Consider the following 16816-nt stretch of genomic DNA (forward strand, 5'->3'; position numbering starts at 1 on the left):
GTCGTTTGTCTTTTAATCCACAACCATTAAAGAAATCATGAAGCTATGTATAAGATTACCATTAAACCTGGCATGGGGGGGTTGGCACAACCGGAGAGGCTCTAGTCTGTAATCCTGTAGATTACATTACAAGTAAACATCTGAAGATGCTGATGAAAGAAAAGAAAACATTTTAGAGGCATTTAAAAAACATCCTGCAGGTGAATTGTTTGGGGTTAAGTCTGCAGTGAAAGCTCAAAACGTGCCCAAGTAAACATAAGCTGGCCTGTTATTGTTTAATTATTAATGTAATACCCACAATACCCATGGTGAATGCTATACATTCACATTGTTTTAATATGTTTTAAGAAGACGTCAAATGAAGGTGGAAAAGTTTATCTGAAACAAATGAAAGGTCGAAAAGTTGATCTCTGCTGGGTTTCACTCTAACACTCAGGTGGGGAAATGTCTCCCCCATGTGGCAGGGAGGTTGGTACTACAGCAGCACTGCGGAAGTGGCGCACACCTGCTAGACAACAGTTCAAGAGCAGGCTGCTTCAGATGAGTTTCTGGAAAGTTTATCGGCTGATTGTTAATCTGCACACTGAGCACAATAGGAAAAGCATCTTGACTCAGGGCAGTGCTGCTTCTTAGGGTTCTTGTCAACATTTGCCATCACTTATTTCTTATTTCCATATGTTCAGTGAAACTCAGCCTAAATACACCTCTTCTCTTCTCCTCTTCTCGTCTCTGCTCTTCTCTTATATTTTCATTTCTTCTTGTCTCTTCTCGTCTTGTCTATTCTTTTCTCTTCTCTTCTTCTATTCTATTTTCTTCTCCTCTCTTCTCTTAGCTGTCTGTCTTGCCATTTTCTGTTTGTATACAGATGTTCCAGCATATTGTAGCTTCAGGAAGAGGTTGCTCACCTTTTATGGCAGGTGAGAAGTTGGAGTGTCTGAGAGTTTTGTGGTGTTGAGTTACTTACTGCAAACTTACTGCACACACACAGTGTGTGTGTGTGTGTGTGTGTGTGTGTGTGTGTGTGTGTGTGTGTGTGTGTGTGTATGTGTGTGTGCGTGCGTGCAGTACGTTTGCATAAATGCATCTCTCTCTCTCTCTCTCTCTCTATATATATATATATATATATATATATATATATATATATATATATATATATATATATGTGTGTGTGTGTGTGTGTGTGTGTGAGTGTGTGTGTGTGTGTGTGTGTGTGTGTCATATTCAGGCAGAAACAACTGTTTCGAAAGTTAACGGATAGTTTATTAGTTATTCTCCATACAACGAGACAGGTGTACTTGGACGCAATACCCACTAGACCAATGACGATGTACATCGAACAGTGAAGGGCGGGTTTAGATGTAATTATGCTGACTTTGGACCAATCGGGCGACAAAAGGGGAGGGAAGAAGTTTGTGGGTGTGTGTGAGGGCTTGTGGCGTCGCTGCATAGCGAGGTCTGGCGAGAGTAATGGCATGAGCGTTATATCGCGATCCTGTCAAATCTCTTTACATACCGCTTCACTGCTGTCTGAACTTTCACATCTTTTCCACCGACGCTTCTCCCAAACTAAACAGGAGGACTAATTTGAGCCAGTTTTTTTTTAATCAGTACTCGAGAATTCACTCTAGCAGTCGAACCTTCCTTTACAAGCCAAAGGGGATATGTTATTGGACATGTGAGATACAGGAGTTTCTGTCACCCTAACCATGAAGCTGGCGTCTTCTCTGTGTTACTTCGCCTTCCTGCTCACTTCAGTGGCGGTCCGCGGGAGCGACTCGCAGCAAGGTGGGTGACAGCTTTATCGGTACCGGGTGCGCGAGGTGGGTGACAGCGTTATCGGTACCGGGTGCGCGAGGTGGGTGACAGCGTTATCGGTACCGGGTATCGGTACCCAGTGCGCGAGGTGGCGACGCGCTTGTCCTCTAGCAGCGCGCACGCAGCGCTCTCTCTCTCTCTCTCTCTCTCTCTCTCTCTCTCTCTCTCTCTCTCTCTCTCTCTCTCTCTCTCTCTCTCTCTCTCTGTTTACTTTTCTGCCTTTGACGAGGTGCCTCTCTGCATTTCCATGCCAGTGTTTTAGTGCACCATGTCCCTCGGAAGTAGCACTCATTCATTCCCAGAACCTCACTGTTGAATGCCCCGGTGTTATAGCCAAAGTCACTTGGCGAAGATCAAGAGGTTCTGGCGTCGGTCCATTACACCATAATGTGGAAAGTACACTATTTGTTTGCTAGAGTTCATATTAGGAGCGTGAATGTCAGTTCTACGTTTCTTTTTCTTCCCCCTTTTCCGCTTTAATTAAACTCGTTTAGTGAGCTACAGCGAGAGTAAAGGAATCTGAACCGGGCCGATGATCTTCATTCTGCTGGGCGCACAGAACGGCACTGTTGGACGGGCTGGATGAGGAGAGAATGGACCATTCAATGGCCGTTACACGTGCGCGTGGACGCCTGTCCGGCGGTTCCGCTCTCGTATTGTTATTCTCAGCCCGTTCCCTGTAGAGGGAGAATTTAACGGTCCACCTTTTCCTGTGCATGTTTGGGTCGTGTGTAAAAGTCAGTGAGCCGTCGGGTTTGTTTCTCTCATGTAGAATCTGGTGTGACTCGTCGAGGTCTGTCTTCACTTTGGACAGAATGACTTTAGTTTGATTCATATGAACGCGAGAGTCATATGAAAATCTTATATTTTTTTATATTATTATTAAATCACACACACGCACGTGTGTTTGTGTGTGTGTGTGTGTGTGTGTCATAAGAAAGAAAGACATTGTAATTCATTAAGTAAAACAAATGTAGGCTTTCGTATGTAGTCTGATAACGTATTTTACATTTGGAGGTTTGTTCATGAATAATCCGGGGGGGGGGGGGGGTATTATTATTATTAGCCTATTAATAATATCAGTATTATTATTGTTTTGTTTGTTGTTATTGTGTTTTCGTTGCTGTTGAGGTTGTTGTTGTCCTTCTAAGTATGCGTACCCACTACAGTGGTCTGGATCTCCACATGGTGGTGGTAAGAACCGAAGATACTCTCAGAATCTCTTAATACAGAAATACACGCACGAACATTGGGGGGTGATGGGGGGCTAAGAGAGAGAGTGAAGTTTCGGAGTCTCGTATTACCTTTATTATTTTTGTGTTTGTACCATTAGATTAGGTAAATGTTAGCCTACAGACAAAAGGAAAAGGTAATCCGAATTATGTGGCACTATTAATATATATGCGTTCAACTTTTTTTCATCGGCGATCATTTTTCACACCGTTTTTGGAGCCTGTCCTTTCAAATGTCTGCTGGTTTACTCTCTAGTTCAGGATAGAATAGCGTAACTAATAGATTCTGGACGATTAGATTACACATACGACGGTACCAGTGGTTCGGATGCGCAGCAATGTAAAAGGTTCGGAAACGATTATAAAGGTTCGGAAACCATTACAAAGGTTCGGAAACGATTATAAAGGTTCGGAAACCATTACAAAGGTTCGGAAACGATTACATTCATGGAGTTTCGTCCTGGCCCGACAGGAACTTATCATGCATATGATCAGATTGGACAAATTAAAACTAAAGGGCGGGGGATAAAACAGTATACCAACGGATAAACCATTTGATAAATAATTTGTTTAGATGAACATATGCTGCACTGTCCATACAATATTATGTGGTAGGTTAATTGTTTTAACAATTAACTGCTGTACACGCAGAAAAATGTAGTAAGTACATTTCAATCTATGCATTTAAGGCGTCTCTGGAGACATTTTGTTCACGAAGTGATCGGGGATTATGAGTTATTAATCATCCGATCAAATGAGTTTCCTCCTGATCGCTCCAGAAGCGCCCCTTCTCATCTCAGGTAGCGCGCGCTTATTTCAGCCCTGGGCCAATAATAGGCCAGATATATTGATGATGAGGGGAATGATGAAGGCTCCGAGGTCTGATTTGCAGAGATCTTCCATTTGCAGAACAAAGCCACAACTAATTGCCAGCGTGAAAGCCTTCGGTTCGGATTTGTAATCTATATCGGCTAAGGAGAAAGAATGATGTTATCATTGCAGCCCGACTGAGGAGAGCTGTAAATTTAAATCGGCCTCTTCCGTGACATTTAGGGGTTTCGCTGGAAAAGCACAGAACACAAATATCAGTATGTTAATCGGCTTAAACCCAGATTAAGTGCCGCCGGCGAGCAGAATGACTTGTTGGCAACGAAAGTGAAACGTTCAGCAATTAAACTCTCTTTCAATCTGATATTTTCCCCAATTCCGGACTGAATAACATTTCCCTGAAGTAGCGCCGCAGGATGAAACGCTAGCTGAAACGGAGCCTGCCGACCTGCACGGTATCGGCTGCACAACTGGACCCCGTAGTGTGATCCCCGGACTTCGTGTGTGAAAATGTTCGACTTTACATATCATTTATATATTCTCATTTGAATACTCTCTCTCTCTGTCTCTCTGTCTGTCTCTCTCTCTTTCTCTATCTCTCTCTCTCTCTCTCTCTCTCTCTCTATCTCTCTCCCTCTCTTTCACAATATTACTTCAAATAGGCTACAAACTTTTTTCAGGTTATTTATTTATAAACCTTGCTTGCTTGGTTGTTTGGTTCTAACATGATCGTGTTTTGGACTTTACAACTGGAAATAGCAAATTAAGTAGCCAATTATAAACCTGGGCTACGTCACCTGCATTAGGTGCTCATCCTATGTCAGGATGAAAACGTTTATGCACTGGATGCACTTGTGACAGAGACACATGTCACCGTGTCCTCTGTTCCCGAGCCCACCTGCACCTCCCTCGGTGGCCGCTCCAGCCTGCCGGGCCTGTGCGGTGTGGAGGCGGCCACAGCCCAGGCTGGGTGATGTTGGACATTCACTCGTATGCATACTTATCTGAAGTTCACAGTCCATCCAAATGTTTGTATGACACTCAGGCAGCGAGTGCTGTTGACAAAAGACAGGGGATGTGTTGACTTCGTCATGTCTTCCTCTCCCTTCTCCTCACTACAGCTCTGGCCTTTATCCCATCAAAGTTGGAGGAGATGGCCTTACATGCGCCTACCCACACAGCAATAAACCATCGTCTCACAAAGCCCACTTATTCGCTTTCTTCCGCCACGGCCCATGAAAGGCAGGCTGACCTCTGCGCCTATGCGACTCAGTAGGGAAGAAAAGCGCTCTTTGATTGGCCTGGCCCACATCACAGGCGAGCGGGCGGCTGCCTGAGCCCAGCACTGCTCTCTGCCCCTGACCAGAGTGGCTCTGTCCAGCTGGACATCCAACTCCCTCTCTCTCTCTCTCTCCCTCTCTCTCTCTCTCTCTCCCTCTCCATGTGAGTGAGGCCCCGTGTCTCCTGCAGCAGTGCAGGGAGCGTTTGCTCGTGTCGTTGTTATGCGGCGGTCTTACTCCCTGGGTGTGGTGTTGACGCGTGCTTTGTCCACGTGACGATCCTCCTTTTGTTCATTAATTCACTCTTGTCTGTTTGCCTGGTTATGCACATGGTCCAGATACATATGGAGAATCAGACGTGGAAGATACACGGCCAGCTGCATCTTGGAGCATCACAGATGTCACCTTTAACCCATTTGGGTCAGTCATTCGGACATGGCCACCAAAGAAATTCTAGGTATGGACTGATATCAGGCAGGATTTATTTCTGTGGTAACAGAGCTTGCTACAGCAGCAAGTTTAATAATATGCAAAATTATCTAAATAATAACAAAAGTAAGATGATCTACTCATGGAGTAGAGAAGAGGAAGAGTAGTGCTGCTCATTAGATGAAGGACACACTCTTCCTCAAGGCTGGCTGCCTCTCAACAGTCCCAGATGTGGGAGGATCCGCTAGAGTTTGATCTGAGTGCAGATCAGCAGATCCCTCTGGTAAGATCCAGGACCCGTCCACGCTGAAGCTCACCCACAGAGAGCCTCCACTGATAGGATCCAGGGCCCGTCCCGGCCCAAGTTCACCCACAGAGAGCCTCCACTGATAGGATCCAGGGCCCGTCCCGGCCCAAGTTCACCCACAGAGAGCCTCCACTGATAGGATCCAGGGCCCGTCCCGGCCCAAGCTCACCCACAGAGAGCCTCCACTTCATTCTGCCTCTATTCTCCCACCCACGTGTCCTCTGCTGGGATTTCCATTACACGACTATTCGTCAGGAGGTGTCATTGTGTTGCAGTTATAGCTTACGCTAAGTGTGGAATACCTGAAGTGGGTCTTAAAATCTTCACTGTGTGACTGTGTGTGTGTATGAGACAGACACATGGAGTGTTGTGGTATTCTGGGGCATGCTCTGGTCTACAGTCACACTACACGCTTGGTTTGGAATTCATATATGACATTTGACCCCTAGGCTTGTAGATGGCAGTTTGTGCAGAGAGGAGAAAAGGTTCAGCCTGGGACCCTGCAGGCCTTCAGGTTTCATGTCAAGAAAAAAATCACTTATAGAATGAATTTCATATGCATATGGACAGAGGAAGAAAAGATTTTGACATCTCTCAAAAAAACATGCCTGAGGAATTATGAAAGTGAAGAAATTGGGCTACTGTGTGTTTTAGTGGTGTAAATGGCCTGTCATTGGGTGATTGGTGGTCCAATCACTACGTGTGTACTGGAGGGGACGGGTGTTGGCCTTCACCCTCCTGGCTTGGTGGTGTCATGTGATAGGGAGAGACCTGAACATGCCGGACTTCTAAGCAAGCATTTCTCCAGTAGGTGTTCATTCTTTAACCCTTAAATACACGAGTGTTTGCCCACCACTTGAATACACTTTGGTCTGTTAGCTAACTGATCTACCATCTGCTGGGATTTTGTTCACGATGGCATTAAAAGGTGTCAACACACTATGCCTAACATTTCTTTGTATCATTTCTTAAGATTTTTTTTTTTTTACTATTTTGGGATTTTGTAAACTGTTTAAAACATTTTTACAAACACAATTAATACTAATTAGTTGATGCATAACTGATAGCAATGGACAAAGTTGGGGTAAACGATGTCACGTCGCTGGCAAATGAAGTTATTTATGGGATAAGAAGCAAAACTGGTCCTTAGGTGCTAACAACTTAGGTAACTTAAAGCACGACTGGAATTGTTGATCCAGATTCTGACCCTGTTTGGCCTCTATCAGATACTTAGCAGGGCATTGTTTCTGCTGTCACACCCATTGAACAATCAGCCGAGGATGAAGATGAAGATTTATTTACATTAGTAAGGGTCCTCGTCGCCATGCTGCTGAGTGGCTCTTTACACTGGCCCGCAAATGTCACTGTTTCTTTTTGTAGCTAGCGCTGTGGACACTAAACCGGATGCAAATCCCGGCAATCTTTGGTGAATTCAAAGCCTCTCACTGTGAGGGTACAGTTCATTTCTCTGTTCATTTCTCAGTGAAACTCCCCACTGACACACACACACACACACACACACACACACACACACACAGGCTTGTTAACAGCCCTTTTTTGCTACAGTAGCATACACCGGAGATAAACAGACACGCTTTTGTAATAACGCCGTTCTGTACGTTGACTGACAGGGGTGAGAGACTGACAGGCAACACAGGAAACAAACGGCGCAATGCCAATCAACACTAAACCCCCGTCAGCTATTGTTTTACCCGGCCTGGCGTTCCGCCTCCCCGGAGCCTTTCTGAACACGCTGGCCTGTGACTCATCTTACAGAGTAGCACTCAAACGTGGACGAGGCGCCCCGCCGTCCGTAAGCACGATGTCTGAGAGCTCCTTTTGTACCTCACCCACAAATTAGAGGCAGCATTTGTCAGGCTACAATTAAAACCGAGCCGGAGCGGTTTGCGCAGTGCCTTTGGCCTCTGCGAGGAGAAAGTGAGAGAGAGTGACAGCCAAACATCTGTGACTGACAGCGTCACTCGCGCTTTGTGAGTCTGCTCCATTCTGCGGGTCTTTCATGGCCCTCTTTGTGCCTGCCACAATAGTTGGAGAATTATGACAATGCCCATAGGCCTAATCTTCGCCAAGATGGACTCATTACCACAACGTACAGAATTAAAAGTTCGTTAATTGTGTCTCAAATTTTCCGCGCTTCTCCTGTTTCCCTCTGAAGTCGTTGACAACTGAGTGAATCGTTTTACTTTTCCTTTATGCACCTCCCCACACTTTCCCTTTGCTGGTGAATAATAGAGTTAACAAATAAAAGAATAATAACAGCCTAGGAAACGCGGATATAAAAGTGTGGCTCCTCCTCTCCAGTGTTTCATGTTGTTTTTGTCGTTTTACTTGTGGGGGTGCTGAAAGAGTGATTTCTGTGTGTTTCTTGCACATTCTTTCTGTAATCCTTTTTAAAATATTCATAGCTAATCTGCATTTGCATGTAATTACAGTACAGCTTTGAGCGATATTGACTGCTCTGGGGAAGCTCAAATGCTGGTCTCGATTCATCTTGGTCACCCGATAAAGCGTGAAGATGAATAAATATCTGGAGACCTGTCAAAGAGGGGGCGTGGCAGTGCGGACAGTCGAAACGGAACAGCTTTGTAGGCTGAACTGTGGGGGTTTTAAACCCTCACTCTCTTCATGTTGCGTCTTTATACATGTTTGTTTTAGTTGAAGCAGTGCATAGCAATTTGTTTTATCTTTGTAAATAAAATCATGGACCAGGTACAAATGATTTGGTTGCGGGGGGACAGGGGGTACATGAAGTCAATCAAGAGTATAAAGGCTGTAAACTAAAGATGAAAACCCAGTATGAAGAGACCGCTGCATCCACCTGAATGGGCCTGGGTGGGACAAAGACCTCAGCTCTGAGCATGCTGGGAAGGGCCTGATCTGGCAACGCTGAGCATGCTGGGAAGGGCCTGTTCTAGAAGCGGCGCCCCACAACCTGCTCCTACCCCCTCCGCATCCTGGCCTGGTCAGCAGTCACCTTGCCTCAGAGCAGAAGCAACACATACTGGAAAGGTATATATCAGAGAGAGAGAGAGAGATGGAGAGAGAGGGAGCGGGAGAGACAGAGGGATAAGGAAAAGAGAGGGAGAAGAAGAGAGGGTATGAGAGCTGACCTTGGCAGGCTGTCTGCAGGAGGTTGGCAGTGTGAGGTTGTTCCACATAAGAGCTTAACGCTCTTTAACCTGCAGTGATCCAGACAGCAGGGGACTGAGCCAGGAGATGAGAGACCAATGACAAATGATCACAGATATGATCATTACGGATGTGACTGGTCAGGAAGTGTTTGCTGGAAACTGGGAATGCTTAGATCACAGACGACAGCTAGATTGCAATATTTGGTCTTGATTTATTTGAAAAGAGTGAATGGATCCCCTCCAGAGAGTATATGAATTTCCTCCTCGGGACAGAGGATGTCTTTAGGTTGTTGAGGAAGCATTTCACTGTTTTGGGCACAGACAGATAGGGTTAAAAAGGGAAAAGACCCCTGCTCTAGAATTAGGTCTGACATGACAAAATAGCTGAGCTTTGCCCAGTGTCAACACTGTAGTATTTGCCTTCTGTGGCCATTTACCTGAGACAGCAGTACTTCATCTTAGAGTACCACTGGAGGCCTGGCTTTGGGTTCTGGGGTGAAAACACACACACACCCACACACCCACACACCCACACACACACACACACACACAGGTTGTGAGTGATGGGTGCCTGCTGTTTGTCCTGTTGCCTCTCTCTCCACAATCATTAAACCCCCCGGCAAGGTGAAGGGGATGGTAAGATGAGTGTGTGAGAGAGAGGGAGAGTGAGAGAGGGAGAGTGAGAGAGGGAGAGTGAGAGACTAAGTTAAAGTAAGATGAGGAGGGAAAGCCTTTATTTTTAGCTGCAGAGGCTAACAGGCAAAAGTGAGGTTTTTTTTCATTGGACAGGGAGAATGGGACAGGACTAAGTTTCCCTAGAGCCCGGGGTAAAGTAGCCACTATCAGAGGGCCCGGACAGCTCAATTAATCAGCCGCAGCCCCGGGGAGCCCCCCACCACGGACTCACACACTTTATTCCAGCCTTCCACAGGACAGCCAGTCCCTGACACTGAGAGAGTCCGCATCACTCCCCCCCACTCACTCACTCACTCACTCACTCACTCACTCACTCACTCACTCACTCACTCTCACTTTCTGGATCAGACCTCCATTCTTCCACTCAATTATTGCACTCTCTCTTTCATCTCCCTCTCACCCCTGCATCTCACACTTGCTCTTTATCACTCTCTCTCTCTCCCTCTCTCCCTCTCCATTTCACTCTGTTTTTCTCTCTTTCCTTTGTTGCTCGTTGTACTGTTGCCTGCTGCCACAGTAGTGATTTAGGAACTGCTTCACACTGAGAAAAGTACCCACCCATCACCATCTAGTTGTCTCTGTCTCTCTGTTTCTTGCACAGTATCTTTCTGAGTGTGTGTGTGTGTGTGTGTGTGTGTGTGTGTGTGTGTGTGTGTGTGTGTGTGTGTGTGTGTGTGTGTGTGTGTGTGCGCGTGCACATGTGTGTTTGTTGAGGAAGTGAATGTGTTGATGCAAGTGCTTGTGTGTTTGGTGACAGTGTGTTGAGTACAGACAAATTCATTCATCTGCTCTCCCTTGCTTGACATTTTCCAATTTTCTCCTTGTTGCTTGTAAGCTCATTGCTTGGCTTTAGGTGTGAGATTTATATTAGTAATTACATGTGCACACATGTCCAACATTACGTGTGCACACATGTCCAAAATAAATCTGTGGAGTCGCTGCGTAAATTCCACCATTTCTACTGTTTCTCCCCAAACAAATGAGAAAGTAAAGGCAGAATCCTACAGCCAACTTTAGACCCACATGGATTAGCCCCTCCCCTGACTGACACGCTCCCTTTAGACCCACTCCGATAAGCCCCTCCCCTAACTGACACGCTCCCTTTAGACCCACTCCGATAAGCCCCTCCCCTGACTTACACACTCCCTTTAGACCCACTCCGATAAGCCCCTCCCCTGACTTACGCACTCCCTTTAGACCCACTCCGATAAGCCCCTCCCCTGACTGACACGCTCCCTTTAGACCAGGGATGTCAAAGTCAAATACACCGAGGGCCAAAAAACCAAATTTGCTACAAGCCGAGGGCAGGACTGGTTCAATGTTTATTAAAACATATTGAAATGATTGCACATAGCCTATTGAACCAAGACCTAACACAGTGTTTATTATTTAATGCTTAAATGAATAAAGCAATATTTTCTTATGGATCTGTCAGTAATTTCAAGTGAAAACATTTTTCAACAAGCAAACAGATAAAAACAAACTTCCTTCAAAGAAAACATGTCCTGTACATTAAATGAATAAAGTAATAAAGGTTTGAAAAGTGCTGGAATTTAGGCTAAAGTACTTTAAAATGCTTCAAATTGTAACTACTTCGTTTCACAACAAATATCTATCTAACTGAACAGTTCTCTTGTATAATGTTAACAAATACGAGCCTCTTGTAATTCCAGGACGAAACATGAGAGAACGTGAAGACGTTAAGATTGGGCGTTTTGAAAATAAACAACCATTAAATATTGTGAATAAAAAAGCAAATTATTTCGAATCATTTCGACTATATGTATAAATATTTAACTTAATTAAGTTTAACTGGTGCGCGCAGTTACAAAATTCGAGAGGTGCACGACCTTGCGAATCGACAGCTTGCGACGCCCTCGCGCATGGGCGGAGCCACTGCGATTACGTCATTTTCGCAGCGCAGACCCTCGCCGCTTGTGTGCGCTGCAGTGACTTCGCGGGCTACCGTTGCATTGTGGGGAATGTAGTGTTTGTGCGTGCATTAATTAAATATCATCCAGGGGGCCATAGATAATCAATTCGCGGGCTGGATCTGGCCCGCAGGCCTTGACTTTGACATATGTGCTTTAGACGCACTCCGATAAGCCCCTCCCCTAACTGACACGCTCCCTTTAGACCCACTCCGATAAGCCCCTCCCCTAACTGACACACTGACTGAACGTCATGCATGCGAGGTGATTGGTCTGGCATGGACCGCGCTGAGCGGAGGAATGGTCAGAGAGGCAGTGTTGACCAGGGTCAGCTCCTGGTGTGAGGGGAGCACCAGCACAGTAAGTCTGAGGCACTGAACCTCGTAGAGGCGGGTCAGCCTATGGAACCGAAACGCTGGATGGTGACTCCAGAATAACACAACTGCCCAGCAAGCTTGCATTTGTTTTGTGTTCTGTACTTGAATTTGTAGCTGTATTTCCTCTTAGCAGGTTCTTTGTAATAGTATTACAGTGCTCAGGTCTGTGACTGTCATATATAATAACATTAAGCTCATTCTTGTGGTTTGTGTAATTGGTGTAATTGGTGTTTGGCCAAGTAAGTCAGTGATACACAGAGCAATTAACAATAATAAGGTTTAATTCACAAAAGGCTATGCTAACTCTAACAGCACAGCTATGCACGGTAGCCTGGACATTTACCCAGAAGCCTTTTCTGTTTAGAAAGGTCTGCAAACCTTGCCTGTCCTGTCTTTGTTAATGCAGAGCATGAGTGGGAAACCTTCATGAATATGAATTCCTGCTGAGAACGAGAAGGTTTTCCTTTTGTCGATAAATCAAGTCCTGTGAATCTCCACTGTTTGGCACCGGTTGAACTCTGTCTTTGTGTTCTTCTCCCAGTCCATCTTGTCTCTTCAGGCCTTCATCATTATTGACACTGTGTTATGGATACCACAGCAGGCAAAGTGTCAAAAGTCTAATGTGTTAGGTTAAAGGTCATGTGCTTGCTGACCCATGGCTCAGATGCCAGCGTCTCCCCATCTGCATGATGGTCGTGGACGTCCAGCGGTTATGCGAGACGCCATATTTCAAGAATTTCCTCCAGGTAAACACAAATAAATGACATCAAGCACTACAGCATTGAACAGATCTTTGCCCCTGTTTCTGGGGCTTGGGGGCGGGGTCTCTGGCGTAGCTCAGCCCCTCCCTTCTGGCGTTTGAGATGCTCAAATGTGGTCTGATCTGAGGTGTTCCTGCACTCACCTAGTGATCCTGGTACAACAGGAGCACCAGGAGGTCAACAGGTTCATGGAATCTACTGCGTTAAATGAAGGAATGGAAACTGTCACAGTTTGCTGATAGTAGCCCAAAGGAAAAGGCAGCAAGCCGATGTATTGGGCACCAAACGTTAGGTGCAAACCTGTTTAAATGATTTTGATTTAGAACAAAATGCAGGACCCAGCCTGAGCGCTGGTCTCAGCTGCCAGAGGGTGGGGGCGGCGGATGGAGCGTGCCCCCCGCTGACCGTAGATGGTGCCGTACTCCGACCGGATGTCTGCGTTGCGTTCTGTGCGAAAGCGCGTGCCTGCCGTTCTGCTCTTGTTCACGCAACAACTGGGGAGAAGGAGCTCTGCCTGGTTCCTCCTTCATCTGCTGACAGAGAGGCACACGCATGAATAAAACATTCGCATCAGACACTGTCTTTTGTCAAACGGGCCGGTCCGCTTATTGGGAAAGCGTGAACATGCCGGTGATGTTGGACCTCCCTTTAGCAGAGCAGGTCTGAGGCCTCTTGTTAATCCTCAGAAGCACTTCCTCTGTGGTTCCGTGTTTACACCTTTCCGCCAGGTGGTTTTCTACCTCACTCTGGTCACCTAAAGTTCGATGCTGGGCGGATCTCACGCCGCACGACCACGTACGTTCACGCCGACTGCATCCTGACCCCTCTGTGTCCCGCCCGCCGCCCTCCTCTGGCCCCATGGGGTGTGACGCCGACGTTCTCACCGTTCTCACCGTTCTCACCGTTCTCACCGTTCTCAACGCTCTAGCCCATCCAGTGCCTCCACGTTACACGGCAGAGCAGCGGTAGGGCCCAGATGTCCGCGTGTGGCGGTTTTAATTAGCAGTGGGGAGACGGAGGCTGTGTGTGAGTACTGGCCTGCCGAGCCGCCAGCTCCCATCAGGCTAATGGGCACTCACGCACTGCACCCCGGGGCAGCTGGCAGGCCCGGCCTCTTCCCCACGAGCACAGAACCGTGGGCCAGCTCAGAACCAGCCCATCTCCTGTGAGAGCATCTCTGTATCTCTCTGTCTTTCACAATTCACACACACACACACACACACACACACACACACACACACACACACACACACACACACACACACACACACACACATTGTTTAACAGAGGGTGGAAACGGGTAAAAAACAGAAATAAAGATGAAGATAAGTTATTTAAACTTTAAATACACTCTTAAATGAGTCATTGTAACTTTTATTAGCTCTCCGATTGTATTTTGCATAAAATGTAAGGCATACAAGCCATTTATCTTCACCAGCCGCTTTTCAAACTTTCCACCGAAAACAAACTAGAACTTTAAACAGTCATTTCTCATCATTTGTTTGCCATGGGCTTTAAAGCAGAGCCTCACCCTGCCTCTTACACCCACTGTTCACGCCATCGCTCGCTCTCGATCCGCTCTGGCGCCGTCCGTCACGAGGCTATGAGCACCGCCGTTCAGGTCCGACAGAATCCCCGCAGGGCCTGACCAATCAGAGCTGACCTGCTTGACCAAACACTTTTCACAACAGCACATCTGCCATGTCTGTTCCTTCCCAGTATCCACAGTGCTTTCCGCCAGGAAATTCTCCCAGACCCGTTACATGCTAGTGTCCTGTCTGTCCTCCCGGGTGGGCGCTGCTTCTCCATGGAGCGAGCCAGCCATGAGACACTTTCTTCAGCAAACATGAACTCTGCTGCCGCTTAGGGTGATCCAGCCAGGAGGTGCCTTCTTCACCAAACACGAGCGCGCTGTCAGTATTCAGGACGGGTCATTCAAGCAGTGTTTTGCCCCGTGGCAATGACTGGCCGAAGATGCATTTTTGAGCACATCGCTGACTCGCTGGAAAATCCAAACGTGGAGTGTGTGTGTGTGTGTGTGTGTGTGTGTGTGTGTGTGTGTGTGTGTGTGTGTGTGTGTGTGTGTGTGTGTGTGTGTGTGTGTGGACTATGGATATGCATACAAGCCAACGAGGCTCTAATGGAAGGCAATTAGAGTGCAAACTGGGGTTCGCATCACTGGACCTCAAGTCCCACATCTGTATCAGCTCCCTCAGGAATGTTCTGACGCGGTTGAAGAGACGGCTGGAGAGGAAGCAGCATGCCTTCCCATCTTGGCTGCCATCTGCCCCATCATTTCCTGGGCGAAATTAATTAGTACAAGAACCCCAACAAAGCGCTCATTAGACTGGCTCCACCTACACTGTATTTCCTTGTTCAAGCTCCTAATTCGTGTTAATCAGCCTTCATATTCCATCAGACGGCATCCTTACCACTTCAGCTTATGCATTGCTTTCAGCATCCAGATGGGCTCCAAATCCAATTTTTGTGATAATCTAATTTAATCTAAGGCTTTTAACCTTTTGTGGGGTAATCCCATCTGAACCTACAGCCCCTTGTGGGGTAATCTCATCTGAAACTACAGCCCCTTGTGGGGTAATCTCATCTGAACCTACAGCCCCTTGTGGGGTAATACCATCTTGAACTACAGCCCCTTGTGGGGTAATCCCATCTGAACCTACAGCCCCTTGTGGGGTAATCCTATTTGGAACTACAGCCCCTTGTGGGGTAATCCCATATCAAACTACAGCCCCTTGTGGGGTTATCCCATATCAAACTACAGCCCCTTGTGGGGTTATCCCATCTCAAACTACAGCCCATTGTGGAGTAATCCCATATCAAACTACAGCCCATTGTGGAGTAATCCCATCTCAAACTACAGCCCATTGTGGAGTAATCCCATCTCAAACTACAGCCCATTGTGGAGTAATCCCATCTCAAACTACAGCCCATTGTGGAGTAATCCCATCTCAAACTCAAACACACTCTCCTTCGTGTCTTCCTTCTTGGCTGCGTCAGTCCTGCTGAACCTTTAACTTGTGCCTCGTAAACTTAAGCAAGTTATCCAGGAAGCCTGCAGTGTAAGCATTAGGTTTTCAGGACGGGAGATCGGCCCTGTGCTCCTTAACAGGCAGGCTGTCCGGTCACACGGCCAGGGGAGGGAGATGCACTAGTTGTAATGGACAGGTTGGATGTTAATGAGTGCATGAATAAGAGGGAGGAATGTTTGTTTGGACACCCCGCGGGTCACGGCCCGTGGAGTCCTCCGCCATGCTAGTGCATACTCTAACCGCTGTCTCCTGCAAATTGGCGGTGTTGTTCAGCATTGTAGCAAGTGTGCCCTTCTGCCCCCTTCCACATGCACAAACATGCACACTCTCTCTTTTCCACACTAAGGAGAAACGTCACCGAGTTTGACGTGGTCTGTCCAACTGCCGTTCCGAGCTGAAGGGCCTCCGATTGGCAAGGCGTCTTGTGTTTACGCCTTTTCACCAGGCTCACACTCCTTCTACACTTGGTGCATATTATGATGTACCCTTTCGTTTCTGAGGACACTGACACCTTCTGCTCAAATTTGCTTTCTCCATGTTTAGTTTGTCCGTTCTGGTTGACTGGCAGACGGAGTAGCCAAAGGAGCTGTTGCCATTTTGAGGACACCGCAGTTTGATCAAATGAGATTTCATCCCCAAAACAAGTTCAAAAGTTTTATGCCCGAGTTCACAGTGCCCGAGTGGGACAGTGAGATTTGGCAAACAATGGTGGTGTGAGGTTTTCTTAGGAGAGCAACAATTTCAACATTAAATCATCATAAGATCAAATAAAAGAGATAGCCCAGGGGCGTATTGGATTCAGTTTGATCAAACCTAAGCAGTAATATTCCTTTTTTGAACAAAAAAGCTGGATGTAGCCGCAGGCTCCACTTTCACTGTCCATTAGAGGCGATTAGTATTGATTCCAGCTGAAGCCTCCTGACACGTCCCACAGCTCCTCAGTATGCAGTAGACAAAA

The 16816-nt window shown here is 46.7% G+C and overlaps 1 protein-coding gene across 1 annotated transcript in view; it reads left to right on the forward strand.

The window, feature by feature from the left end:
• Positions 1–1456: 1456 nt before the first annotated feature.
• The window catches only part of LOC143498874 (receptor tyrosine-protein kinase erbB-4-like), a gene marked incomplete at its 3' end in the record, with an annotated part of 183853 nt that continues 168493 nt past the window's right edge, over positions 1457–16816 (forward strand). The window contains exon 1 of the mRNA XM_076993765.1: positions 1457–1785. Coding sequence (XP_076849880.1) covers positions 1707–1785 — 79 coding nt within the window. The remainder of the gene's footprint in view (positions 1786–16816) is intronic.

The sequence above is a fragment of the Brachyhypopomus gauderio genome, unplaced genomic scaffold (genome assembly GCF_052324685.1).
Source record: "Brachyhypopomus gauderio isolate BG-103 unplaced genomic scaffold, BGAUD_0.2 sc121, whole genome shotgun sequence".
Lineage (NCBI taxonomy): Eukaryota > Metazoa > Chordata > Actinopteri > Gymnotiformes > Hypopomidae > Brachyhypopomus > Brachyhypopomus gauderio.